The sequence below is a fragment of the Mesocricetus auratus genome, unplaced genomic scaffold, assembly GCF_017639785.1.
Source record: "Mesocricetus auratus isolate SY011 unplaced genomic scaffold, BCM_Maur_2.0 Super-Scaffold_2245, whole genome shotgun sequence".
In the NCBI taxonomy this organism is placed as follows: Eukaryota; Metazoa; Chordata; class Mammalia; order Rodentia; family Cricetidae; genus Mesocricetus; species Mesocricetus auratus.
Window position 1 is genome coordinate 46,595,902 of NW_024429180.1, and position 18,902 is coordinate 46,614,803.

Below are 18,902 nucleotides of genomic sequence, written 5' to 3' on the forward strand. Positions count from 1 at the left end.
TGGAGTACATGAGAGAAGATGAGTTGTTGGCCATGCTCAGTGTGCAGAATGGCAGGGGTGTGCAGCACTCTAGAACATCCCAACAGATTTCCAGGTGATACCCAATTGGCATCTTTGTCAAGGGCCATGTTGAAGCTATTTTATGTGGGACACTTTCTTTTCCACTCTTTGGCTAGTTTGCATGTTTGTTCTTTATTTTTAAACAACTGAAATAAATTCGACAACCTTGATTTCTATAATAATATTCTTGTGAGCCGATGGATTTTTGATTTTTAAGTGTAGCAGTCTAAATCAGAAAGACTTTGCCATCAGAACTAGATGTCATCAGTGCTGTTGTTAATGCTTTGGCAGCTTGGTTTGTGTCTGTAAATATGTGGTGTCCTAGGTAACTTCTGTTGTATGTCACCCTTGAAAATCATGACTTTATCAGAAATCACTGTGGTATTTTGTACATAAATTGGATTTCACAGCAAATAGCTGATAGGAAACTATGTTGGAAAAGCAACATGGGTTTGGAACGCCTTTCTGTTAACCCTGAAGACAAACTTTGCTTGTCAGTTAAGTGTTTACAGTGCATTGGGCCGGTAGAGTTTATTATCGGAAGTTTAATGATTTTACTGCTGTCTGTTTCCCTCCTCTTTAGTCTGAGTGCTGACATTACAGAGAGGAGTATTTTGAGCCTGTATCCCATGGGCTCAGCAGAAGGCTTAGAATTACCTGACCCTACGTTCAAGTATGTTCACCTTTCATAATTAAGTGTATTTTCTGTTTTTACAATGATGTTTTTGTATTTTAAAGTCTGCTGTCTCTTTTTCCTTCCTGCTTTCCTACAGTGGTCAGATGCAGCTGGAGATGTCCCCAGAGTGTGAGGTAAGGACAGAGCTTGGCATTGCCTTGTGGGAGGACAGTAGTAGCATTTGTTCATGTCATGTTTTTATCCATTTCCTGCTTTAGTCTCCAGTTCTGTTGATCCATTGTCCCCCTCCTTCCCTGAAAGATGAGAGTTTCTTTGCCATGACAGACGCACTGGGCCAGGCAGTGGCCACTAAGATGGGTAGGAAGCCTGTGCTGTCTAATCAATCAGTGGCCACTAAGATGGGTAGGAAGCCCGTGCTAGATTAGAAATGGGAGGGAGGCCCCTTTGTTGCAGACATTAGAACTGAGAAAAAAGTCTGGCCAAATAAAGGACCTCAGTGACATGATCAAATGAATTGAAGATGTCTGGGAAGATTAAAAGAATATATAGGGAGTTGGAAGATAGATGGCCATGCAAGCATGAAGACCTGTGTTCAGATCCTCAGCACCTGTGTCAAAAACCAGGCATGGCATCCTATGCCTGTAATCTCAGTGGTACAAGATGGAGACAGGAGCACCTCTCGGGATCACTGGCTAGCCAGTCTAGCTGAATTGATAAAGCCCCAGGTTCAGGTAGAGCAGTGATTCTCAGCCTTCCTAATACTGTGACAGTTACACAGTATTAATTCAGTTACTCATGTTGTGGTGACTCCCAACCACAGGATTATTTTTGTTGCTACTTCATAGCTATAATTTTGCTGCTGTTATGAATTATAAGGTAAATATCTGGCATACAGGATATCTGATATGTGATCCCTGTAATGGGGGCATTCGATTCCCATAGGGGTTACAACCCACAGGTTGAGAACCACAAAGCTAGAGATTCCTACTCAAAAAATAAGGTGGGGAATGATCGAGAAAGACTCCAGATGTTGACACCTGGCTTCCACACATGTGTGCACATAGATACAAGCAAAGACACAAGAGAATATTATAATGAGAAGCTGGTGGGAATCTTTGGGGACAGGATTAGGTAGTTACATGAAAAGAAATATGAGTAGAGAAAACATTTTTGACATAAAACTAGGAATGATCCTAGAGAAAGCTTATCTCAGTTGTGGAAAGATAGGTTTGAACTAGTAGTTTGGGAGTTATAGTCTGTTTGTTTTCTATTGCTGTGACAAAACCCATGGTCAGGGTGTAGAAAAGTAAATGTCCTATTTGGGGCCCAGATGCTTAGAGTCTGTGATCATCATGGCAAGGACCATAATAGCAGGCAGGCAGGCGGGCGGGCGGGCGGGCGGGCGGGCGGGCGGGCGGGCCAGTGCTATAGCAGTAGCCAAGAGCTCACATCTCAATCCACAAGCCAGAGACAGATAGAGAAGGAGAGAGGGAGAGAGGAAGGGGCAATGGGGAGAGAGAGCGAGCACACAAGCGAGAGTACTAGCTAGGAATGGCATGGGCTTTTGAAAACTCTAAGCCTGCTTCCACTGACACAACTCCTCCAACAAGGCCACATCTCCTAATCATTGCCAAACAATTTCACCAACTGGATCAAAAACAAACGAACAAAAAACAAAACATAAAACAGCAGGACAAACTTCAGACCCTGTAATTCCATGTCTGATGTCAAAGAGCTTAGATGACTCTGCCCTTTCAACTTTGTTGACTGCAATACACTTCTCTCTCTTGAGTTGGTTCCATTCTCTGAATGAAGCGCTCTCTGGTAGACATACCATGGTTCTGGCACCTCCAATATCCTGGAGTCTCCAGTACAGTCTAGGCTTCACATTCATGGCTTCATTCAGTGGCCTGTTAGCATTTCCATGCAGGGACCTCAGAAGCTCTCTTTAACCATGTAACAGTGGTTCTCAACCTTCCTAATGCTGCAACCCATAAACAACAGTTCCTCAGGTTGTGGTGACCCCCAACCATAAAAGTACTTTGTTGCTACTTCGTAACTGTCATTTTGCTAGTTATGAATTATAAATATCTGATATGCAGGATAGCAAAGAACCACTGCTCTAGAGGAAGATTCCATTACCCCTTTAACCCTAGCTCCTTCATGACTCTAAACCAGACCACATGGCCAATGCTGCCAAATACAGCTGTCTTCCTTAGATGGAGTCTGACTCCCTCCTTGAATTGCATTTACATGAGCTTTGATTTGTTGCTTTTTTTAGGACCAGAAACATTTCTGGGGCCTTTTCCAGATGTTGCAGACTAGCTGGGTGGGGTCTTGCTCCAAGGGCGACACTCCCTTTGTTCCACTTGGCATCAAGCGTCTCCTCGTGTCTTTTAGAACAAGCCTGGGCTCCAGTGTTAAATTTCCTGGTGCTCTTCTTCTTCTCAAGCTGTTCACGTTGAATTCCTTTTTCTCCCACTTGATACTGTTCATTGTAGAGCTGCATAAGAGTTATTGTTAACAACTACACAAGTGAATAAATATGAGACTGTCTTCAGATATCCTCTGCCAAAGAAATTAGTCCCAAACTTTTCAGTTTAGCTTCAGGCAGATTCTTCTTGGGATAAGAACAGAAATCAGCCACATTCTTTGGCAAAATATCACAAGAGCGGTCTCTAGCCCAGTTGTCGATGTTGTTCTCTCAGAAATTGCCTGGGCTTGGTCTGCATAGTACCACAGCTCTTAGTACTACTGTCTTCCAAGCTCCTACTAGGATAGCCCTGCTTACATCCTTATAGCCTTCAACTGATTTCCTAGTTCAGAGTCTTCCACATTCCTTGGAAAATCAGCATGGTCTGGCGTGTCACAACAATAGCTCACTGCTGGTACCAACTTCTGGCTGCCTGTTTTATTGCTGTGACAAAAACACCATGACCAAGGCAACTTGCAAAAGAAAATGTTTAATTGGGGGCTCATGGTTACAGAGGGTCAGAGCCGATGACCATCATGGTGGGGAGCCTGACAGCAGTCGGGCATGGTGCTGGAGCAGTAGCTGAGAGCTCGCAACTCAAGGTCACAAGCGGGAGACAGAAGGAGCTAACTGGAGGGGATGGTGTGGACTTTTGAAACCACAAGCCTGCTTCCAGAGACATACCTCCTCCAATGAGGTCATACCTTCCTAAACAGTTCCATCAACTCGGGATTAAGCATTTGTATGTATGAGCCTATGGGCTTCATTCTGACTCAGACTATTACAATCTATTCCACCCCTCCTAGTGAGTGGGTTTAAGATGGCTACTTGAAATACTGAAGCTGCCTGCACATGTACTATGAAATAATAAAGCAGTTTCACACTCAACATGTCTTGTGCAAAAGAAATGAGGAAAAAGGAAGGTAATCGGAAAAACTGGGTTTGCAGAGGGTATAGTTACTTTGTTTCAGCAGGGGCTAGTGTTTACATTACATAGCTGCCCTGTCTCTGAATTGCTAACTCTGTGCAACCTAATTAACCTCTCTAAACTTTACTTTTATTTTTGGTAAATTGCAGTCTAATAATTGCTATTTACAGCTCAAAGGAGACGACTCAGGAGAAATCTCACAGCAGTGGACACATAAATGCTAGCTGTTACTCTCCTGCTGTATTATTGTTATCAGTGTGGTCTTCGGACAGAATCACGGTGCCCCCCTTTGCAAATGAACTAGGATTAAACATCCGGGGACTTTTATTTGCAGGTGGCCTTGTGCTGGTTTCTTGTGCTCTCTGTGTGAGACTGAGTTTGCTTCTCCGTAGACTTGCTTTTTAAGAGATTTTTTTAAAATGTGTATGAGTGATTTGCTCATGTGTATGCACCATATACCTGCCTGGTACCCACAGAGGTCAGAAGAGGGCGTCACATTCCCCTGGAACTGGAGTTAGAGATGATTGTAAGTTGCCACGTGCGTCCTGGAATTCTAACCTAGGTCCTTTGAAAGAAGTGCTCTTACCCTGAGCTGTCTCTTCAGCCCCTGCCTATAGACCCACTTTTTAAAAACGTTTCACATCTAGAAATACTTTTAACTTCAAAAAGATTATAAAAATAAAATACAGGCTCTATACACATTATAAAAATACTATAATCTTCCACTTAGATTTTCTAGTTATGGAATAAATATTGTTACTATGCAAATCCAAGATGTTATAAATCTTGAAACTCTTTTTAGCAGTATACCACAAGTATAAAATTCTGCATTTGACCTTCTGAGACAGGTCAAAGTTAAAACACAGGTGCACTTAAAACACAGAATAAAATCCCCCCAGACCATGTGTATAAGGCATACATGAAATGAAAACAACTGTTTGGATTAGGGTCCTGTTTCCAAGCTCCTATAATGTATTTGCAAATAGTTCAAACTCAGGACTTCTGAAGTGCAAATACTTGTAGTCGCTTGCCTTTTCCATCTTCTGCTTTGTAAGTGTGTGCTGATGAGCTTTCTCCTGACATCAGCCTTCCAGATTCCAGAGATACCAGTTGACTTAAAATAGTTCTCTGAGCATTCTTGTTCTTCAGTCTAGTGTCAGGCTTTGCATTCGGTTGCTGGGTCTCTCCGATCTCTTTATCGCCTCCTCTGCTTTTCAACATCTCTGAGAATGATGATTCTACGGTGTTGGAACTGTGGAGATTATATAGGCAGCTTCTGTTTTGGTGTTTTGAAATATGATCTCGTGTAGCTCAGGCTGTCCTAGAACCCTGATAGTTCATAAGATAACCTTGAGCTCCCAATCATCTTACTGATAACTCCCCATGTCTAAAACTATAGACATGCGCCACTATAGCCCATGCTAGGCCTTCCCTTTTGTAGAGAGGGTCTAATGTATCCCAAGCCGGCCTCAAGTCAGTGTAGCAGGTGGTTATCTTGAACTTTTGTCCATTCTGCCTTCACCTCTGGAGTGTTAGGGTTACAGGTGTGCACCACCACATCCAGCTCATGCAGTGCGGGGGATTGAACCCAGGGCCCTGTGCGTGCTAGGCCAATGCTCTACCAGCTGAGCCACATTTCCAGAGCGTAACCCTTCCGCTTTCTAGTGGAATGCTCTTCCTTCGGTGTTTGTCTGACATTTCCTCATGATCGGGGTTCTGCTGTTGTGTGGTCTTCCCAGGCCATCGGATTTACGGGGCTTGCCGCGGCCTTCTGCTCCCATTCCCCGTATTCATTCAGACACTCCGTTGTTGCCTAACCCCATCTCATCACTGCATTACGGTTATTTCACTTTTCCAGTGTGACCAATGAGCGACCTGTATAGAGGGACTTCCGCTCCCTATGACTGTCCTGCTGCATGGCTTCAGGGTGAGGAGGACACAAGACTTCTAGACACAAAGTAGCCTCACTGCAGCTCCAGGGCACAATTCCAACATGGCGACCCTATTCAAAAGCACTTACTCCTGATATGGGGGGAAAGGAGACTTTGCTGGGTGCCGGGCCATGTGTTTCACATTCCGTGTGCCTTATCAACACAGGTGCTTCTTGACTTATAATGGGTTTCTGTTCCCAGTAAACTGTTGCTAAGTTAAAAGCAGTGTTAACTTGAAAATGCATTTCAGCTACCTACCCTAGTGAGCGCTGTTGCTTTGCCTAGCCTCCTGGTAATGGGTTTAGAGTGTTCATGCTAGCTTGCAGTGAGGCAAAAGCATTTAATGTAATGGCTACTTTATAATACAATCTGAAGTAATTGATAGACCATTGTACAGAAAGCATTCAGTAAATGGCATGGGAGCATACACCAGTATCACCAGCATTCAGGAGGCGGAGCCAGGAGGATCAGGAGTTCAGTGGTGGAGTTGACTGTATATGTGAAATCCTGTCTCAAAAACAAAACAACAACAACAAAAAAAAAAAAAACCCAAAACCCAAAGGTGAAAACAAAATGGTGATGGTTGGATTGGCGCAGTTTTGCACAGGAGTAAAGCAGAAATTTTCATGGAGTCAGGACTGTCTACTGCCATCTCTTCAATAAGTATTCTCTGGGAGCTACTGTGTGTCACCACGGAAACTTCAAAGACCACAAGGGTCCTACTCTTTGCTGTATATATTCCAGATGATTGTTAAGAAATGCAGGAGTTAGCATGACCCATTCATGGATGCAGGACATGAAATTCAAGGCTGGGCCAGTTACCATGGTAATGGGTAGGCCCTGCTATTTCATCACACTGTGTTGCCCCCCCCCCCCCTTTGAATTCAGTCTTGTTACATTCCAAACTTCAGCGCGGCCCGATTGCATCATACCTTTCCTTAAAAGCTTGTCTTGGCAGAAGGCGAGAAGCCCAGCACAGTATGAGCTCATGAGCGGTGCTTCCAGGGATGTGGAAAGAGTTTGGAAAGGACAGAAGAGGATGGACATGTACTAAGTATAGACTGAGCCCAGCTCGTGATTTTGTCTGTATCTAATTTTCTTTTGGCACCTCTGCACAAAGCCAGGTGCTGACGTCTGTTAACATCCAAGCTGCAGCCACAGGTTCGCCTCCAGGGTGAACTTCCTGCTTTGGCCAGGCTGAGGCAGGCCCAGCCTACTGTCATACCTTTACACAAAAGTGCAGCCTCTCTGGCTGCAGATGGTGGTGCATACCTATAATTCTCACACCGAGGCAGAAGGATTCCAAGTGCAAGGTGAGCCTGGACTACATAGTGCGTCCCCCTCCAAAACCAAATTTACCTGTTTCCAAGATGGCCAGAGCTTCTAGGAGGTCAAAGGTTCCTGAATTCATCTCTTTTCAGCTTACAGTGCTCTTTGTTTGTTTGTTTATTTGTTTGCTTTCCATTTGTTTTTTGTTTTCCAAGACAGGGTTTCTCTGTGTAGCTTTGGCGCCTATCTTGGAATTCACTCTGTTTACCAGGCTGGCCTCCAAATCACAGAGATCCGCCTGCCTCTGCCTCCCAAGTGCTGGGATTAAAGGCGTGCGCCACGATGCCTGGTCTGGCATACAGTTCTCTTGGCTAGTATGCTGTGAGCTTACATTCCTTTGCTTCAGTGAGTAGCTGTGTTTGGCATAAGGCATTCTTGTCTTCCTCTTCAAGGCAGCGCTGGGTCCATGACAGGCAGGTTTCTGTGACTTCCAAAAGGAAGGGATGTGTCCTCCAATGCAAAAAAGAAAGTCAGGAGATGAGGGAAAAGGAAATAAGTGGTGGCTTCCTTAGGCCACTGGTCCTGCTTCTGAGGTCTCCCTTGTTACATGTCTACACCCCCTTTCACCAGACCCCCATCAGTTTGCCAGCATTGGTTGCCTACACATGCTGGGTGTGGCCTTTTTGGGGTTGAGGACTGGAGTGTGAGGCCTGTGAAGTAGCAAAATCGTTGAGTGTATAAAACATGTTGATGTTGAAAACATTCCGAGAAGAATATGGTGTGGTTTGCTGTCCCAAGTCTGTTTTCTGTATTATTCAGAAAAGGATAGTGAGTATGACAAGAGGGAGGACACTTAGTTTGTGGTCACTTTGGATGTGAACCCGGAGTAAGGGTGGCCCGGGAGGACCGAGTGTAATGTGTATCCATGCTGAGAGGTGTGAGGCAAGTCTTGTAGAGCGGTCTGCCCTCACTTGGGTGATCTTCCTTACACGGTACCGCAGAAGACTGGCCATGGGAAATTGGGTAGCATGGGCATCCATCCAGCAAGAATTCTCCTTGCAGGCTGGTACAGAAATAGGATTGAAGAGAGGAGGGTTTTGAAGGGGCAGTCGGGAAAACCGAAAGAAGTCACTTCAAGTGTAGGCGTGATACCCCTTGGTGGCAGTTCTCACGGAGACCCTTAATTGGATAGGGACATGAATGACGTCTTACTCTACATGTGTTTTCACTTGGGTTCTTGTAATATTTTTTAAACAGCACTCCTCAACAGAATGGTCATCTTAGATTTATACTTATATGGTGGCATGTCTGAAGGTGTGACTACCTGTCACTAAACTTTTTATGTATTAGTGATCACATGTAAACCATGTTCCCCTAGCACTTCTCCTTATCAGTGATTGGTTGCCATAGTAAACTGATATCAAACTGGCCAATGAAAGAGGCTTCTCAAGATTACTTGGGGTTCAAGTATGTGTGTTTACTGAAAGCTCCCAATGTGCTTCTGTATATTTTGGAACTACTGGCTTGGGCCATTTTAAAAAACCCATTGTTAAAATGGAGAAGGGAGCCAGCAAGCGGTTTGGTAACCCAGCTAGGTAAGATATGTTCACAGGTCCTTGGGAAGGGTCCCCATGCTGGGACTCTCATCTCAATCTCTGCTATCCTTCAATGCTTTTTTTTTTCTGTGATTAAAACTGGGTAGTTTTAGAGAATAGCATAACGGTCTTCTCTACTTAACGCACGAATTAATTCAGCATTTGCCAGGGTGTGCTTCTGGGGCCAGGCTGTGATGGAAGTCGGAGAGGTGCGGTCCTTGTCTCCTTTCTTACAGTCCACTGGAACTTACACATTTGTCTCTTCCTTAAGGTGCAAAATGATCTGATGATGCAGAGTAACGGGAGCCAGTATTCTCCAAATGAGGTAAGATCCCCGAAGACGAGCGGAAGCTGAGGTTTTCCGTGAAGACTGCACTGAAGTGAATAGTCTGTAACGCTAGGATGAATGAGTTAATGGAACGCCTCTGGGGTTTTTCATTAGTTGTCCCTCACTGACACAAATTCACTTGGCTCTCTGTGTAATTGAAGATTAATGAGAAATAGTTTTTGAAAACTAGGTATGGGAATGTCTTTATAGAAAAATCACTCAAATAGATGACATTTACTCCTTTTTAGCTATAATGGGTCAGCATGCAGTTTCTGTCTGCTAAGCATTAACTGTTTCATCTCTCCGTGTTAGAGAGGCTTCCTTACCTGTGCCCTTAGGGATGCCTGCACACATGCATTTAGCTATGTCAGATGAGAAGTGGTCACCAGTGTTCTGTCACTACGAAATACTTTTATAGTGAGCAAGTACAAATTTGATGCAACAACAGAAACAGTCACAGTACACAGTTTACTAAGCTGCTTGAAAACATTCTGGCTATTTCTTAAAGCATTTCCACAGATTATTTATTTATTTATTTTATGTGCATTGGTGTTTTGCCTGCGTGTGTGTTTATATGATGTTGGATCCCCTGGAACTGGAGTTACAGACACTTTTGAGCTGCCATGTGTATGCTGGGGATTGAACCCAGGTCCTCTGGAAGAGCGGCCAGTGCTCTTAACCATTGAGTCATCTCTCCAGCTCTACAAAATGATTTCTTGAGCCAATGCTTTATTACAATGCAGCAATAGCAAATTGCAGAGTGCTAGTATAATAATCCTTGACCATACAAGTACATCTGTTTCTTCATTTTCCCCTTACTGCCTTTCCTTCTCGCCCCATAGATGAGAGACAACTCCCCTTCCGTGTCTCCTACTGCAAACATCACAGCTCCTTTTGGCCTGAAGCCTCGCTCAGGTATGTTCGCCTCAGCTGATTCTTGGACTAAATGACTCGGATAGTTTCTTTGTGGCCTTTCAAGTGTCTGCCTGAGTAATATGAACATTGACACTCGAGTCAGCCGGGGTCCTGGCGTCAGCACAGCTGCAGCTTGGGGAGGTCAGATGGTTGCATGGAGCTGTTTGGTCTGTATCTCCAGGAATGGGCAGCCTGCGTCCATTCGACCACAGCAAAGAAAGGTGGCAAAGGGATCATGTGAGTAGGGGACAAACTTTCCCTTGAACTTTTTACCCACGGAAAATAAGAGGGCTCCCCTTTACCCCAAAGGTTCCTGGTGCCCTGGTGCGCTCAAGGGCAGCCTGAAGGCAGAGTCCTACCCAGGATGCCCCCTCCCCCCCCCCACCCGCTGCTTTCTGAGTAAGGTCTCTGCATTGACTCACACAAGAGGGTGAGCATTTTAAGGCTGGCGTGAGTGGTTAGGAGTCAGAGGGAGAATTTCTTACAAGAAAGTGTCTTACTCTTTGACCTACTTGGTTTTAATTTGTGTTACTATATTGAGAAAAACAGTTATACAATATGCAAAGTTACCCTCAATTTTTTTTAAAAAAAGGACTCTAGTTAGAAAAATACATTTCTTCATATATTTCCAGTTTGGGTGCTCCCTGCCTTTTTAAGGACCATCTTTGTTTTAGTTTTTTTGTTTCTTTAGTACTTGCTGTATTTACCACTGATGCTTTTAAGTGGATTCTAATAAAGGACCTGAGAACATGTATATAAGTACACCTAGTAGAAAACACAGGTGTTCTTGGCTTTTGGGGGGAAAGCATTATGACAACAGTATGAGTCACAAGTTTCTGGCTTGAAATAAAGGTACCTACGGGAAAAATAAAGATGGCTTATTTACGAAGGAAATGCTTTGTTCTTGAAGCGCATTGGTTGATGGGCAGCATGTGGCCAGGTGTGGGGGTTTCCTGGGCATTAGAACAGTGTAACAACAACAACAGAAAAAGTGGGAAAAATGCCTCTAAGAGTGATCAGCATTCCTAGATCTTTTTTTGTTTTTCAGTCCTGGGACTTAAACCCAGACCCTTGCATATGCCAGGCGAGTACTCTACCACTGAGCTGGGTCTCCAACCCTAGAGAGTAAAAGCCTAGATGAAATAGCATCAAACTCAAATTGATTGGCCTCCTTGTGTATGAAACAAGGCATATATGGCTAAGTCAGGGCTGTGCCTTGATTCCTGCAATCCCAGGTCTCTTCTGGGAGAAACGGAGGTGACCACTGTTGCATCTCCTCAGCCTCCTGTGTGGCTGCAGACCTTGTCAAGCCTTCTTGATGGTGCTGCAAAATGTAAAAAACATTCCATAGCTGAAATCAGAAGCTGGATGAGTCTTCAAGATTAATAGCCTTTTGAAAGTTGGACCCTGTAATTTAGGGATCCAGTGACTTTTAATGCATTTATAGAGTCCAGCCTCAGCTTGCCTAGTCAGAGACTCCCTTGTACCTGCACTGTGCACAGATTCTGTGAGGAGATGAAAAATATAGTGTTGCTTTAAGCTGGAGAAAACAAATAGTATTTCCTCTCCAAGTTTCCAGTTGTAGATTCCTCACCCACCCAGTGACATTACTCTCTGGATATTAAGCACAAAAATAGCTAAATAGCTAACTCAGAAGTTCTTGAGTGGTGGGTTTTTTAAAATTATTGTTTAGGGTTTTTTTGTTTTCTTGTTTGTTTGCTTCTATTAGCTATTGGGTTTATTTGTATGTTGCCTGTACTGAATATTCAAAAGTTTTACTGAGCAACAATGAAAAGTGAGTTTTAAGGCATTTCAAGGATTAAAGAAATAGTTGGTGAGGTCATTTCTTAATTAAACACCCTAAGGAACCTTATGTGAGTGTCTTTAAAAAATCTACTGTCTTGATTTTTAAAAAGCATTAAAATATACATCACTTTGGTAATCCTTTTGTGTTTAACTAGCAGGTTTTTTAATCCATTTTGAGCTTTGTCTCATGTGACCGCAGCTCTGGGTGAACTACACAGTTGTATCTTCTGGCTAGTTGATTCGAAGGGGTCTGCAAAGGGTGTCTAGTGGGCCTTTCACTTCCAGTTGCAGAAATTATGAGTGTCCTTTCCTTCTGCTGTCGTGACCCCTTAGTACTCTAGGCTGCAGGCTTGCAGAGCTGTTAAGATTAAGGATATTAACTGCATGCAAAGTATGTGACCGATGAGTACTAACGCTCGGTTTCTATCGTTCTTTTTATTCCATGCGCCATCTTTCATTCTCCTCCTATATTGTACATTTGAACTTAAACCCCATGTAATGAAATCCACTCCATTTCCATACGAACCTTATGCCACGTGTGAAATGCTGCGGCCCCTTTGGTTCCCCCTGGTCCTTGTGCAACTGTCCGCCTGGCTCTCTCGCTCTCCTGCAGACCCAGACCTCATTCTCCCTCCTATCTCCTTCAACAAACTTACGCAGGCACAAACATGGGACAACTCTAGCTACAGTGTTCCATCTGAAGGAGACAGTGACAATGGTAGGTGCTTTGTCTCTTCTTCGATGCTTTTGTGAATAATCTGGTGGCTGTGTGTGCTGCACATTGCTTTCTATATAGCTAGGGACCGTAGACACCCGCATGCTCCGCACTTAGGAAGCCTTGAAGGCAGTGGCCACACAAGTGGATGCGAATGCTGCCTAACAGTTGATGACGTGGCAGTTTACATACCTGAGGATGCTGAGTCTGGGGAGGGATCCACCGTACTCTCATGTCTGCCTATTTTGATTGGGTTTGGGTGGTTTGTCTGCTCGTCTACAAAGATTTGAGCTCACACATTTGGGTTTAGAATGTGGGTGTGGTGATACACTCATGTAATCGCAGCATAGGGGAGGCTGAGGCAGGGGAAGAGCAAGTTGGAGGCCACATGAGTCTATATAATGGAGCCCTGCCTCAAAAAATAAGGTTGGTCTTTTATTATCTGTGTTTACTATGTGGGGTTTTAAGGCAGTTTAAAGGTACCGTGGCTAATCCTAGAGTTTGCACTGAAAATAATGTTGACATTGAGAAGTTTCTAAAAATGAAGAGAAATTACTTTTCCCCACATTTTCAAAGTTTTTATGCATTTGACTTTCACACTTTTTTTTTCTGGTATGAGTTCACGCATTAAAGGGTACTGAGATAGTCTGAAAATAATATGTATACATTTTTAAAAATTGGGGGCACCCAGTGAATCTTAATATGGACATCCTAATTTTGTCTCATTAGACAGCTCAAGTAGTTCAAGATAAAAATAAAATGATTTAGAACTATATGCCACATATATCCAAATCTCTGTTCTGGTTTAATGTTGGTTGTGAATATTTTACCTCAGACTACGAAGTGATAGAAGAAATATTAAGTGAGACACAGACGTGAGATGTGAGGCTTGGCCAGCACACAGCAGTGCATATGTTTGGGGTGCGAAGTGTGCTGTCTATAGTATCTACAATGCTTAGAAGGTAGTTACAATACTTGCTGTGATCTCTGCTTAAAATTCAGCCAAATTTCCTCCTTCCTACAGAATGATGCATATTCTGACTGACTGACTCTACAAGGAGTACTAGTATTCCGCAGTTGTCTAAATCAGTGGTTCTCAACCTCCCTAATGCTGCGACCCTTTTAAAACAGTTCCTCATGTTGTGGTGTCCCCCAACCATCGTTGCTACTTCCTAATTGTAACTTTGCTACTGTTACGAATTGTAATGTAAACGTTAGATTTTTCTGGTAGTCTTAGGCAACACCTATAAAAAGGTTGTTCGACCCCTAAAGGGGTTGTGATCCACAGGTTGAGAACTAGTGATCTGATATTTTCCACTGAAAGTAAGCCCAGTTTAAAACAAACAAACAAACATGAAACAAAATGCCCCCTTTTGTATCACCCTATTTTAAATTCTGGAAGCTGAGGATGGTTCGACAGAAACTTCCTTGATAAAGCTGTTCTTTTATTTAAAAATAGATGAAGTGGAGTTTCTGCTTTTCTCAGAACCTGGTGGTTCATGGGTGTGATGTTGCTTACCAGAAATAAACCTAGTATGAAACATTTATGTGTAAATTGCTATTTCCTTGGGAATGATGTCTGAAGTCGGAGGACTTTTTCTAAAACCTGGGAAAGATGTAAAACTTTTAAACAGCAGAATTCCTGTGCTGGTATGTGAACCGACCATAACAGAATGCTCAGGTGCTGTGTGGATGTCTCTGTGAGATACGGATCAGGGAGCCTGCATTCCTAGCCCAGCTCTAAACTGTCTCCTGTCAGACAATTCTACATTCACTGTCCAAGCGAGGACCTGGCATGCAAGGCACTAGGCCAGGCCTTCTTTTTATTAGAAATTCTGAGGCGTCCACATCCAATATCACTATGAACATCTAAAAATAAAACAGTCCTATATTTATTACATGACCTTTTTTTCCCCTGTGTATAACAATCCCAGGATTTACCACATAATACCCCAGCAATAATAAAAGGACTGTTTTCAATATTCCTCTGGACTAGGCAACATTGTCAGATGTTTTTGGTGGTTTTCATTTTTTTTTTCATTTTTCTTTCATTTGTCCGAAGTGTGACACACATCTTCATCCCCTGTGTATGAGACTTTGCCTGGTGACTGCAGTATGTTTTCTAGCTCGGTTGAAGAAGCTGTGCAGGAGAAGAGCTGAGGCTCATGGCAAACATGCTTTCCATGTTCTCGATGCTTCCACAGAACCAGACTGTTCTACTCTAGGCCTTCTTGACATGGCCAACAATGCTTATTTTTACATTTATATTGTTTCCCTGGTTTATTCTTTGTCTGACACCTGTGGCTGTCCAACCTTGAGAATGGTAACCTAGACTACCATACCATAACTTTTAGTTACTAACTCTGGCAGACTTGGAATATTCATCCCTTTATCACCTCACTTTGCACACAGAATCTTCTCCTTTCGTTTAAATCCCTCCCAACATTCTGTTCCAAATTGAGCTCATTTTAAGTTCACCATTTTCTTTGTAACATATTCTTTAAAGAGATTTTTTTTATGGCAGATCTGCTGGACAGACGTTAAGTGTCTGGAGACCCGCAGTTTCTGAAGTCAGTCTCCCCACAGGGACGGATGGCATGGAAGTCCATCTGTACCTCTGCCTGCCTCTGCCACAGGCTGGGGTGACTTTTCTTCCGTCTGGTCATTACTGAGAACTCACCTCTCCTGTCCTAGCTCTTATGCCTTCTTTTGTGACCTAGTCTTCCCTTTCCCCACTTACTTTGCAGTGAAAAACACGTCCTGGCCTCTTCTGAGGTGTTTCTGCCTTCTCCTTTGAGGTGAACTCATGGGTACTAATTTACACTTATTTAAAATTGATGTTAATATAAGAATGAGTGAATAGACATCCATCTCTGGCCAGTTTACAGACAACTTGTTTCTTTTGTGATGACAGTGTAGCACTAAGGTCTTATTCTCCACGTTACAAAAATAGGGACTCTGAGGCTATGTGAGGTGCCTCGATGACTTTTCAGGTTAGAATGTCTGGCCCCCAGGTTCAATTGGGTGACCATTGGCATTGAGTCTAAGCATTTACTTGTATGTGTTTATCTTTTTATATGGTACATGGTAAACATAAGATTGACAATATCCAAGCTAAGCAAACTGTCCAAGATAATAGAGAGGAAATATGAGCATTTGAAGGGCAGTAAATGCACCTGATTCACTTGGAGCACCAGGAGGAAATGAAGGTGTTTGTTTGCCGATTTCTAACTCCCAAGAACCTGAATCTAAAGCCCATAACTGTCTACAGTCATTGCATTTCTGCCCTTGAATTGAACCTATTAAAAGGTACTCTAGTTCACAGTCTTAACCTCCAAGAAAGAGGAAGATAAATTTCAAAGCTTCATGTTTTCATGGAGATGAACTTCCCTTTCATTCAGTTTAGTTTAGGTAAAGGAGTATGTTGGTAAACTAGTAATTTTCATGCAAAGTGTGTGTTTTGTTTTGTATCAGTGAAGTGGCAAAGCTCCCTCAGTGCATGCTTTAGAACTCTGAGCTTTCTTTCCTTAACTGAAAGGTAACAGCTGGAGGAAGGTTTTGCTTTGTGCAGTTGTATAATTCCTTCCTGTGCTCAGCACGCCTTTGACACACCTGCAGCCCTGAAAGACACAGACAGAGTCTCTGCTGTTGTGTAACTTTTATTTTAGAGGCTAATGGATTCAGACTTGGGAAGTCATTTGGGGTCTTTCTGTGAGAGGAGACGTTGAGAAACCAGTCATCAGGAAGGAAATTTCTGCAAAGATCATTTTCGGATGCATCATCCATCCTTCCTGAGAGATTTGAAACACACATTTCCTGTATTCATTGACAAACCTGTCTCAGCACACTCCTTTGTGGGATGCAGTAGAGCATGCCATGGGCTCTTGCAGAGTCATGTGTATAACACAGTAATACAGAGTGAGGAGTGCCAAGAGATACACACAGATAAACATCTGTGGATGTTCATGGGAGGTAGAGACTATGGGGTAAGGTGAAGAGGTCAGTGACTGAAGCATAGAAAGTATGGAAAGATCACTGGAATCCTCTGTCTGTCTGTCTGTCTGTCTGTCTGTCTGTCTGTCTGTCTGTCTGTCTGTCTATATCACCATCCCCAGAGGCCTGTGTTTAGAAATTTGTCTCCTGCTAAGTGTGCTAAGTGAACTATAATCAGCAAGCCTTGTGGTCTGTCGTAACTGTTAATGATTTGTTCCCTAATAATTCAGCAGCGAAGAGCTCGTTTTCCCTGTATCTCAACCATCTGCCCCTCTCCCTGTACTCAAGTGTGTACACGTGGGGGCGCATGCGTGCACACTCGCTCACGGAACTCACTTTCCCCTCTTAATTTTAATTTGTGTTTAAACGGGATGGCATTGAAAAGCGGGTGCTAACAATTTTAATATTTTTACCTAGCTTCAAGTTACCCTTTTAGTTCCCAGAATTGAGTAGGGGGCTCTTGAAATGGTGTGGTAGAGAATTAACACAAGACAGGATAAATCCTCCATGGGCCAGTTTCCTGAAGACTGGCTTCAGAAAAAATAAGCCGGCAGGCTTATTAGCTGAGAGGGTTTCTTTAAAATTCTTAAATAGTTCACAGTAGTTACAAGCAATTTAGTGTGTACTACATATACTCCTCCTTTCCAATAGCTGTATATACATTTGAAGCATTTGCTTAAAACTGTAAATGGCAGTTGAAACCCCTGTAATGCCTTTTGACTGCCTGGCATTCACAGAACCAACACCCCAGTGTGCAGGCTTTGTTTTTAAGAGGCACAGGAATTGAAAACAAGCAGGCATGTCAGGAAATGAAAACGCAGACCTCATTGCACTACCCTGATATCCCTCGCAGGGCCCTGCCAACACAGACGCTTGCATTGTGTGCACTTAAACCCGAGTTCATAGTTCGTTCAACTTCCTCATCTTTTCATATTTGGATTGGAATCATCCAGTAAAGACATATTGAAAATATCAAGCAGGTCATATTAGATAAGATTTCCCCAGGAATAATTGCTAAAAGGAAATGGCCTCCAAAGCAAACAGTAGGCCTATTGGAGTGGGGTCAAGGCACCTCTTGGTGACTAGTGGATGCATTACCAAGCTCCGTCCACATTCCTTGACTTTTTTTGGTAAATTCAGTAGCATCTTTGCGAGATGAGGTTGCTTTCAGGTTTTACACTGCATTTCTCTTCCTATTACTGTGCCTCTATCTCTTCTCATTTGTCAGCTTGCCCTCACTTTCTTTTTCAACTCTCCCCCACCAGCTGGATCACATTATCTTTCTTTTGCTAGCTTTGGTCTTTGAACTAGTCTTGCCTCAGAGACTCCTGTGACATGCTTCTTTACCAGTGACTCCTTGGTTGGCTTCCCTCATAAATCCAGGGCGCACACTCTTCTGTCATTCCGGAAAGCCTTGTGCGCACTAGGTCAGCCTCATTCTCCAAGAACCGAGTCAAAGACTGTGCCAAGCTTCTCATCTGCCCCAGCATCTCAGCGCTGGTTCTGGCATCTTGGAACTCATGTAAAAAGACAACTGCAGGATTCAGATGGGTTCAGTCTCACAGCAGTAAATATTTAAGTACACGAAGAACACACTGTTTATTTTTCTCTAAGTGTTGTATTTGCAAGCCATAGTTAACTTTTTAAAGTGTGGTAAGCTGAGCTCGTTTCTAAAGTGACCTTGTAGGAAATGACAGAATGGACGTCTTAGACTCCTTAGACTCATTCAGTGCTGTTTAAATGACAGTGACTGGAACGATTGCAGTTGTGGTGTCCGTGCCACTTACTAGGTGGTGGCAATTTCTGACATGTGAATTCTCTACACAAACTGTCCGTAATGACTCAGCACTGCCACCACCTCCCAGCCAAATCTAAAAATCTGCACAGAGAGAACCAGACAATCCCATCCCCAACAGCTTTTGTGTCTCCAGGCTAAAAAAAAATCTCTGATAAGAAAAATGTAAGATTCCTGCTACAACCCCGCCCCCCTTTTTGAGGCAGGGCCTCACTGTCTAGCTCTGGCTGGTATAATGACTCACTTGTAGACCAAGCTGGTGATTAACAGAGATCCATTTGCCTCTGCCTTCCAAGTGCTGGGATAAAAGGTGTGTACACTATTCCCAACTGCTAAAATCATTCTTTACATGTGGAATATTTTTATAAGGCTGCAAATCCACTTTCATTTATTTACTTTTCATTAGCTTAAATCTGTAAGAGATGCAGCATCACACAAATCTCTATCCTTTTGCAAT

General features: G+C 43.2%; 1 protein-coding gene across 4 annotated transcripts in view; it reads left to right on the plus strand.

The window, feature by feature from the left end:
• The window catches only part of Lrch1 (leucine rich repeats and calponin homology domain containing 1), a 178,992-nt gene that overhangs the window by 130,533 nt on the left and 29,557 nt on the right, over positions 1-18,902 (plus strand). For 2 of the 4 annotated variants that reach the window (XM_013114087.3, XM_013114088.3), the window contains exons 12-16: positions 644-733; positions 834-870; positions 9,165-9,218; positions 10,064-10,136; positions 12,556-12,660. In XM_013114087.3, the coding sequence (XP_012969541.2) occupies positions 644-733; positions 834-870; positions 9,165-9,218; positions 10,064-10,136; positions 12,556-12,660 (359 nt within the window). The remainder of the gene's footprint in view (positions 1-643; positions 734-833; positions 871-9,164; positions 9,219-10,063; positions 10,137-12,555; positions 12,661-18,902) is intronic. The other 2 variants (XM_013114089.3, XM_013114090.3) reach the window with 1 other exon arrangement.